Genomic DNA, 10,348 nt, shown 5'->3' with positions numbered 1-10,348 from the left:
CTCCAGTACTAGTGATGCCATGGAGACATTCACCTCCAGTACTAGTGATGCCATTGAGACATTCAGCTCCAGTACTAGTGATGTCATAGAGACATTCACATCCAGTACTAGTGATGCCATAGACACATTCACCTCCAGTACTAGTGATGCCATAGAGACATTCACCTCCAGTGCTAGTGATGCCATAGAGACATTCACCTCCAGTACTAGTGATGCCATGGAGACATTCACCTCCAGTACTAGTGATGTCATAGAGACATTCACCTCCAGTACTAGTGATGTCATAGAGACATTCACCTCCAGTACTAATGATGTCATAGAGACATTCACCTCCAGTACTAGTGATGATATAGACACATTCACCTCCAGTACTAGTGATGCCATAGAGACAATCACCTCCAGTACTAGTGATGCCATGGAGACACTCACCTCCAGTACTAGTGATGCCATAGAGACACTCACCTCCAGTACTAGTGATGCGATAGAGACATTCACCTCCAGTACTAATGATGTCATAGTGACATTCACCTCCAGTACTAGTGATGTCATAGACACATTCACCTCCAGTACTAGTGATGACATAGAGACATTCACCTCCAGTACTAGTGATGTCATAGAGACATTCACCTCCAGTACTAGTGATGCCATAGACACATTCACCTCCAGTACTAGTGATGCCATAGAGGCACTCACCTCCAGTACTAGTGATGTCATGGAGACACTCACCTCCAGTACTAGTGATGCCATAGAGACACTCACCTCCAGTACTAGTGATGACATAGACATTCACTTCCAGTACTAGTGATGTCGTAGAGACATTCACCTCCAGTACTAGTGATGCCATAGAGACACTCACCTCCAGTACTAGTGATGCCATAGACACGTTCACCTCCAGTACTAGTGATGCCATAGAGACATTCACCTCCAGTACTATTGATGCCATAGAGACATTCACCTCCAGTTATAGTGATGCCATGGAGACATTCACCTCCAGTACTAGTGATGCCATAGAGACACTCACCTCCAGTACTAGTGATGAAATAGAGACATTCACCTCCAGTACTAGTGGTGACATAGAAACATTCACCTCCAGTACTAGTGATGCCATAGAGACATTCACCTCCAGTACTAGTGGTGCCATAGAGACACTCACCTCCAGTACTAGTGATGAAATAGAGACATTCACCTCCAGTACTAGTGGTGACATAGAGACATTCACCTCCAGTACTAGTGATGCCATAGAAACATTCACCTCCAGTACTAGTGATGCCATAGAGACATTCACCTCCAGTACTAGTGATGCCATGGAGACATTCACCTCCAGTACTAGTGATGCCATAGAGACATTCACCTCCAGTACTAGTGATGACATAGAGACATTCACCTCCATTACTAGTGATGACATAGAGACATTCACCTCCAGTACTAGTGATGACATAGAGACATTCACCTCCAGTACTAGTGATGCCATAGAGACATTCACCTCCAGTACTAGTGATGCCATAGAGACATTCACCTCTAGTACTAGTGATGCCATGGAGAAACTCACCTCCAGTACTAGTAATGACATAGAGACATTCACCTCCAGTAGTAGTGATGCCATAGACACATTCACCTCCAGTACTAGTGATGCCATAGAGACACTCACCTCCAGTACTAGTGATGCCATGGAGACACTCACCTCCAGTACTAGTGATGCCATAGTGACAGTCACCTCCAGTACTAGTGATGACATAGAGACATTCACCTCCAGTACTAGTGATGCCATAGAGACACTCACCTCCAGTACTAGTGATGACATAGAGACACTCACCTCCAGTACTAGTGATGCCATAGAGACACTCACCTCCAGTACTAGTGATGACATAGAGACATTCACCTCCAGTACTAGTGATGACATAGAGACTTTCACCTCCAGTACTAGTGATGCCATAGACACATTCACCTCCAGTACTAGTGATGCCATAGAGACACTCACCTCCAGTACTAGTGATGCCATGGAGACACTCACCTCCAGTACTAGTGATGCCATAGAGACACTCACCTCCAGTACTAGTGATGACATAGAGACATTCACCTCCAGTACTAGTGGTGCCATAGAGACATTCACCTCCAGTACTAGTGGTGCCATAGAGACATTCACCTCCAGTACTAGTGATGTCATAGAGACATTCACCTCCAGTACTATTGATGCCATAGAGACACTCACCTTCAGTACTAGTAATGTCATGGACACATTCACCTCCAGTACTAGTGGTGCCATAGAGACACTCACCTCCAGTACTAGTGATGTCATAGAGACATTCACCTCCAGTACTAGTGATGTCATAGAGACATTCGCATCTAGAACTAGTGATGCCATAGCGACATTCACCTTCAGTACTAGTGATGCCATAGAGACATTCACCTTCAGTACTAGTGATGCCATAGAGACATTCACCTTCAGTACTAGTGATGCCATAGAGACATTCACCTTCAGTAGTAGTGATGCCATAGAGACACTGCTTATTTAGTGACATGGTGGATAGTGTCCTTCCACAGAGGGTGTGATCTCACTAAAGTGTTGCCTCATAAATAGAGAACTCTCTGAAAATGTGTCGATTGACCCAAAATCTGAATTTGCTTTTCAAAGCTAGACTTCAATGGAATCATGATTGCAGTCATAATTGATACTGTGTACAGCAGGCACGTGCCGTGAGCTTTTAGATTGGGTAAGCATAAGATATAGAAATACACGTAATTACACATACACGCTATCAGTGAACGCAGTTTCAAGGAAATGCAATTTTGATGCCCTAGAACCCGCTAATAAACGATAGTGTCACTTTGTGATCAGATTACCAAAAACAAAAAAAACAGTTGCCAGTTTCGACTATATCAGGGGTGCTCATTGTTCAAAGATATTTTCAAGTAGCCAGCCTGCTGAAATCTACAAGTCCAGTTTCAACATCGCAAACGCACACACGCACAACACAGACACACACCATTTCCATCCTCCATAGTAAACTCACAACACACTTTCTTTTCACACTTTGTCACACAGGCACTTGACATCACATCAAACCATATAAACAAGCACAGATCGCCACCAGCCTCGCCAATCATATAAATCATATACACCGCTCATACCAGGCTTGCTGGAGCCCCTAGCGACTCTCCCGGGCGGCCTTTAGCCAGTAGTTCTGTTTTTCCAGTCCAGTCCAGTCTACGAAATCCCTTTAGGTCGCTGAGAGTAATGTCCATATTCACAAAATCAAGCAAGTTATCCTTATTGATTATTATTATTTAGATCGTTTGAGCTAGCTGGCATAAGCTATTCTGCCGGGCGAGAGAAAGTAAGGTGAAATGTTAAGTGAACTTGAAAGTGATAAGAGCCAATCAGTAGCTCTTATCGGAATGAAAGACCTATACTGATTGGCTGTAAGCATGCTTACCCTGGCAACATTAAACAGCGGGCTGAGGCATCGGAAAAAAATAAAAAATAAATGTTCACGCATTCGAATGTACGCGAGGGAAAGCAGAGAGAGGAGTGCTTATATGCAACGCAATGCAGAGTAGGGAGTGCTTACTCCTACAGGTGGCGCTTAAAATGCAACGTCAAAATGAATGACTCCTGCTGCCCTGGGACCTAAAATACGACTCTTTTAATGAAAACAAACAAACGGTTACATGCACTTTTATTTAAATATTTTCACGGTCCTTTTTTATTTTTTCGTTGGGTAAGCACTGCTTACCTCTGCTTATATGGACGGCACGTCCCTGGTGTACAGACTTAATGGCAACGGTAAATAACCAGGAGGTTATGGATATGAATGGAGTTTATTTCTTTGTAGTGTGCATACATAGGCACTACACCTTCACTTACAGAGAGTGTCTATAAAACACAGTGATCTTACCAAACAGACATGTTCGGCGACATTTCTTCCATCTGTGTTGGATGCTATGACACGTCCAGTGTCATCACTGTGTAGCCATTTGACCTCCAGAGCCGTCTCTGACAAACCAAGATCACAGAAGAATGTCAGCTTAAAACCATGACACCAACAAACATGCACATGACTGACTGACTGCTACATATGTATACGTGACCTTTGATGTAAGGGCAGCACAACGTCATTGAGAGGAGTTAAGACAACATGTCTAACCAAAGTGCAAACAAGGCACTGGGTGCAGAAACGTTGATTAATTAATCACGTTTTTAAAAAGATGCAATGGGACTCTCTCCATTCTTGATCTGCATGACACTATTGAAATGTGAAATAAGTTAAAATAAATAAAAAATAAAATAAAATAAAAAATAGGATTCTAAATATATCAAGCTAATTCTAAACCCTTCATTGAAAATACTGTTAAGATACTTATAACTGATGTTTCAAATACAATCCAATATTCAACTACACATATTTTCAAATGTTCAATTACTGAGAGAGCCTTTAATTGAAATAATACCATTTCGACCCAGGCCTGAATAGCGAGCAACACCTTGATGACTTGACTCCGTGTCCTCTTGTGCCACCGTTTTTGAGTGTGCGGCGCCCCCTGGCGGCGAGTCAATGGGTAATCTCTGACACACCGTATCAAAGTCACACTGCCCTCCCCTGCCCACAGGGCTGCTGGCAACTGGATGCTTTGCGCTCAGCCGCCGCACTATCCGACTCTTGAAGCGTCTGTAAGAGGTGTGCGGTGCATCATTGCTCGTCTGAAAGAATATAAAAACACATTCCGCTAGACGCTTGACAGGTCTTGAACCATACATTTGAAATTAATAGTAAACACAATTCATGTTATTATGAATAGTTCAGCCACGAAACCGACCCAAGGTCTCGCCCCTTATTGTGAAATGTGATCCAAGCGGACCTCCTCCGCTATGCGACCGCCCAAGGTTCGCTTTTCCTCCTCCAAGATGGAGGCTTTAGGGGGCTATCCTACCAAGTCCTCGGCCCCAAAAGTCCGAATGTTCACGGTTCTCATGAGTATGACGATAGGGATGGGATGCTTATTTCTACTGCAGACCAAATTTGACACGTTAAAAAAGCCGAAAGATTTTTATTCGTTTGATGTGAAGGACGCAAAAGGGAGAATCGTTTCATTGGAGAGGTACCGAGGCAAAGTAAGTCAGAAAACAGTGTCAAATAAAGTCACAAAGTGCAGTAATGCTGTGTCTGACTCATAAGTAGTCAATAGTGCCGTAAGTAATATGTTCTTTCAGTGTTTTAATTGTAATTGAGTCATAAATGTTGAGTCTTCCACATTCTCCCGTACGCAGGCATCTCTGGTTGTAAACGTGGCGAGTCACAGCGAGGATACTGAGAGCAACTATGTTTCCCTGCAGCAACTCCACAGAGAGTTAGGGACGTCGCATTTCAACGTGCTGGCGTTTCCCTGTGGACACTTTGGGGACACGGAACTTGGGACCAGCCGTGACATCGAGGCCTACGCCAAGTCAAGCTTCGGCGTCACGTTCCCCATTTTCAGTAAGATTAAAATAATGGGCTCAGAAGCGGACCCTGCCTTCAAATTCATCACAGGTAATCAAATAGCACGGACTCTTGGTCTGAATGTAAATCCCTATCAACATTAGGAATCAGGGGCGTTTGTTACAATAATAATAATAATAATAATAATAATTATAATAATAATGTTTTATTTGCCATGCAATCAACTTGTCAATCAATTGTTGGAATTTTGTATTTTTTGCTCTAGTCACAGGGTCAGCCATAATCAGCGCCCCTGGAGTAATTAGGGGTTAAGTGTCTTGCTCAGGGGCACATGCAGCTCCCTCCTGAGGCGAGGATAGAACCAGCAGCCTTACGATTGCTATCATAAATAATACATAATAATAATAATAATAATAATAATACACTGGACAGGATAATAGGGAGTGATGGTTCAGAATCATAATGGAAATAATTGGTGTTTCTCTGTGACCTCATGCAGATTCTGTGCAGAAAATTCCCAAGTGGAATTTCTGGAAGTTTCTAGTAAGTCCGGAAGGGAAAGTTGTTCGGTTGTGGCGACCTGAAGAACCCATGGACAGCGTGCGTCAAGAGGTGACCGTGCTGGTCCGCCAGATCATCCTGAAGAGAAGGGCGGAGCTGTGAGGGTCTGAGGACAGCGGGAGGCAGCAGACAGATGTCTCCTCTGAACAACACCATGACGCTCTCACAACTGTTTCTATCCTGGGGACATTTCAGAATACTTTCAAAATGATGACAATGGAAGGCAGGACTAGAATAAGAGCTGAGTGTGTGTGTGTGTGTGTGTGTGTGTGTGTGTGTGTGTGTGTGTGTGTGTGTGTGTGTGCGTGTGCGTGTGCGTGTGCGCGTGCTCGTGCGCGTGTGTGTACGTGTACGTGTACGTGTGCATGTCTGGTTTGAAGGAGAGGGATTAGGTTGTTCTCCATTGACTATATATTTAGGGCATTTAGCAGACGCTTTTGTCCAAAGCAACTTACAATAAGTACATTTGTCAGTAGGAAGTCAAACAACAATATATCACTATCGATACAGTGAGGATGTCAATAGAACAAGTTTCCAGCACTCATAATTGCTAGTTGCATTTCATTCACATAAATAATCTGTAGGGAGATGACAAAGACAATAAACCCAAAGTATAAAGCCTGTCGAGACAGAGTCTAACCAACCACTATATCTATTCAACTGGAGGGCCGTGTGTGTGTGTCTTTTACAGGAATGGTTGATTGATAAATGTGTTTATTCATCAGTTATTGACAGTGTAGGTCGTCACATGCCCTGATATGGAAGTATGCGTAGCGGCTGAACCCAAAACAGCCTGCTAACACAGCACTGCCTCATCATGACACAGGATAGCTACAGTGTAGCATTGTATGCTAAGATCTCACTGTTTAAATCCTAATAAAGTGAAGCGTTGTATATGCTAACATCTCACTGTGTAAACCCTAATACAGTGAGTTTGTTGGCATTGTTTGCACTGTAAATTGATACAAATGATCATTGGTATAGCCAATACCAGATTTAGGCTGAAGCGTGAGATTGCAGAGTTGAATTGGTGGTACAGTGGAACCTCTGGAGGGTTAGCATGGGCAGTCAGAGGGCAGCAGCAGGTAAGCTGGCAAAGCAAAACCAACCAGCTAACAAGACACTGCCTTCCAGCCACCCAACCAGCAGTGTTGAGGAGTAGTTCCACTACAGGTACTTCAACTTCAACTTCAAGTTTAACTGCATTTAAATCCTTGTAGTCTTTTGTATTGTTTTTGCCATGTAGCAGTGTAGTAAGCTACTGTCAGTACTTAATACATTCTTCCCAAAGAAAACTAAACTGAAAACATTGGAATTAAACTGTGATTCCAGCCCTTGAACTTCAATTTCCTCACTGCCTCTGGTCTCCCCACTTTTCTCCACCTCACCAACTTCTTCTCTTCCCGTGATTTCAGAGAATTTCAGTCACACGTTTTCTTTCACATGGACTGGTCATCTTACAGTAACTGACTGTTGTGTGTTTAATAATTGAATTTGACAGAAATTCTCTGAAATGACCAATTAGAAAGACGTTGAACTACACTAAAGCTACAATTGAGTCAAATAGGCCTATAGTTTGTCAAACTAAAGCTACTTTAAAAGTAGTTCACTACATGGAAACTGACAAACTATAGGCCTACTTGTCTCAATCGTAGCTTTAGTGTAGTTCAATGTCTTTCTAATTGTTAATCTAGTTAAATACTGTACGTTTTCAGAGTAGCTTCCTCAACAGTGCCAATCAGCTGATGAGAGAGGCCGTACTTGGTGCATATCCATTAAATCAAATCAAGTTTTATTTGTAGGCCTATAGCACATTTCTCACAAAATGTGACCCAATGCGCTTCACAGAGAGTAAAGAAGATAAAGCAACAACTAAGATGGACATTTAAAACCACATGATGACAGAACACGCAAGCAAGCAAGGGCGAACAACCTGTAAACTGTAAACCTGTACACTGTGCATCCAGGAAAATTCCCTTGCAGCCCTCTACTCGTAGAGCGATTTATTACCTTATTGTATCAATAGGTCTATCAACTGCACCTTACAGTTATGCACCTGACCCTCAAAGACTGAATCTGGGCAATCTTGACAAATGGTTATACTGTACATGGGTGAATATTCCAGTTGATACTCTACTCATAGCAGGCAATGTACTCTTTGGTGTGAGGAGTTGACATCCAGCCCAGCTGATGTGGATGTAGGATGAATGTAGAATGAATCCATATGCACAGTTTTGGGTGAGTGGTTAGGTAACAGCATAGTGTGAGCTGACAAGATGTAGAGCCAGCTAACATTGCACTGCCTCCTAACCAGTCACATTGCATCTATTGTAGCCCTTAACATTGCATTGCTTCTTTATAAACCTAACTTTACATTGACACCACGTTATAACAATGTATAGGCCTATATGCACACATACCCACCTAAATAAATACTCTGGAAACACTCATGGGTCTATGCATTGGTGGGAGGGCTTTGGGTGGGAGAAGTTTCGGTGGGAGCGGGTTGGGTGGGAGAGAGGGGGGGTGGGGTGGGAGAGAGGGGGGGGGGCTGGGTGGGAGAGAGCGGGGGGGGGGGGGGGGGGTTGGTGAAGTTGAGCTGAGTGGGCAACAGATGTCAAAGTGCAAGCGGCTGCCAAGGACAGAACTAGGCCGACATTACTACCACAAGTCACAATTTCACATCAGCCCATCTCTTCCCCTTTTACACTCAATGTCACGCATACCCAACCTTTATTATTCTATTGGTCAAACATTTTTTAGCAATTAGCAACGTGTCCTTGTCCTTTAAAGCTGGGCTTCAGATCACAACAGTGAGGAGTGTAGCTAACAGCTGTCTATCATATTCAGCCAGCAGCAGTACACTGCCACACTGTCATCATCCTCTCACTATGTCACTGTCTTTCCTTTGAGCACTGGAACCAAAATCTACCCAAACATGCCACTTATACTAACACTTAACTTTCCAGGTTATTAATAACTCCTTACCTTTAGTGCCAAAGCTTTGAATGAGCAATGTCTTCTTTTACACACGATATCTCTCAGCAGTCTTCTCATGATATTTTCCTGACCATGAAAGTGACATTATTTTAGAAGACTTGATTTAAATCGACGGTTACAGAATGCAGTAAAATAATTATTCTAATGTAGGCCTACTGTACTTACCCAAAGTACTGTGTCCTCGGTTTTTACTTTAAAACGGTAATATCGCTTTAACTTCCATTCCATAATGCTAGGAAATTCGAATTCACAATGTCCTTAGAGTGTACCTGACGTGAGCCGCCTGTCAGACTGGCGCACCTGTCCTGTTCCACTGCGGCAGGTACTCTATAAATACACACACCGGCGGATGGGAGAGCGGGAAGCACTTTACCCGGCACGCCATTGGAGGATACGGGAGGTCTTTCCTCGTCAAAACCACGAATTCCCTAAAAGAAGCGTGGTTGTTTCCCTGGGAACAAGCGCGAACTGCCACATGTAAATATTTGATTTAAAGAGTCGACTCGGAAAAGAGTGTTATAGGCTATTGGCGGTGTTTGATGAGTTCTGTCTGCGACAGTCAATATTGAATGGGCTATGTTTATGGAAACATTCTCAATTGGAATGCAACGATAAGTTTGCATAGGCTAGATTATTGATCACAATTTACTGAAATGGAACATTGTCAGACCTGAATTATGTCAAACCTTTGTTTGTACAGAAAACAAATAGGAAAAAACGACTTGGTATCACGCCCTTATGAAATAGGCAATATAACTACTGTCTAGAAATAGGAAATATGATACATTATGTAATTTCAGACCTAGGCTATAGGCTCATGACAGTCAATAATAAAATAAGGATTCTAATAATAATAATAATAATATAATAATAATAATATGTATCACATATTATTACATTATATTACTTCATAATTACATAATTGTTTGTTGGTGTTCCGTCGTGTAATCCTTTGATATTGATATTATGTGTTTGTTTTATCTGCTCTGGGCTCCATACAGGCGCCTATCAAATAACATGTTGGCCTCGTATTATAGGCTATCATTATAACACAATTATAACACAAATGTCCAAACAGACAAAGGTGATAGTATACGATATCGGTTCTTATATCGGATATTGGTTAGATGCCCAAACTAAAAGGAAATAACGTGATGAGTTGAACAGGGATTTTTAAAATATAGAATAATCATGACAACAGCCTAAAATGTTTGGCCGAGTGTCGCAAAAAAGAACCTCACTCTAATATTATTATAAAATAACTTCACTCTTAATATGATTGTGTTGTAGTCAGGGGCATGGAAGCTAGGCAACCCTAGAAACAGAGGCTCGTGTCCGCGGGCTCTAGC

The 10,348-nt window shown here is 42.5% G+C and overlaps 1 protein-coding gene across 1 annotated transcript; it reads left to right on the top strand.

The window, feature by feature from the left end:
* Window positions 1-4,903: 4,903 nt before the first annotated feature.
* gpx8 (glutathione peroxidase 8 (putative)) lies at window positions 4,904-6,101 on the top strand (the record flags this gene model as incomplete). The annotated part of the gene is made up of 3 exons (XM_080532676.1): window positions 4,904-5,110; window positions 5,267-5,528; window positions 5,938-6,101. The coding sequence occupies 3 exons, from the start codon at window positions 4,904-4,906 to the stop codon at window positions 6,099-6,101; spliced, it is 633 nt and encodes a 210-aa protein (XP_080388802.1).
* Between the last annotated feature and the right edge of the window lie 4,247 nt (window positions 6,102-10,348).

Source organism: Nansenia antarctica, assembly GCF_963989245.1.
Source record: "Nansenia antarctica genome assembly, chromosome: 5".
Taxonomy (NCBI): Eukaryota; Metazoa; Chordata; class Actinopteri; order Argentiniformes; family Microstomatidae; genus Nansenia; species Nansenia antarctica.
This window is presented reverse-complemented; position numbering and strand designations above follow the sequence as displayed.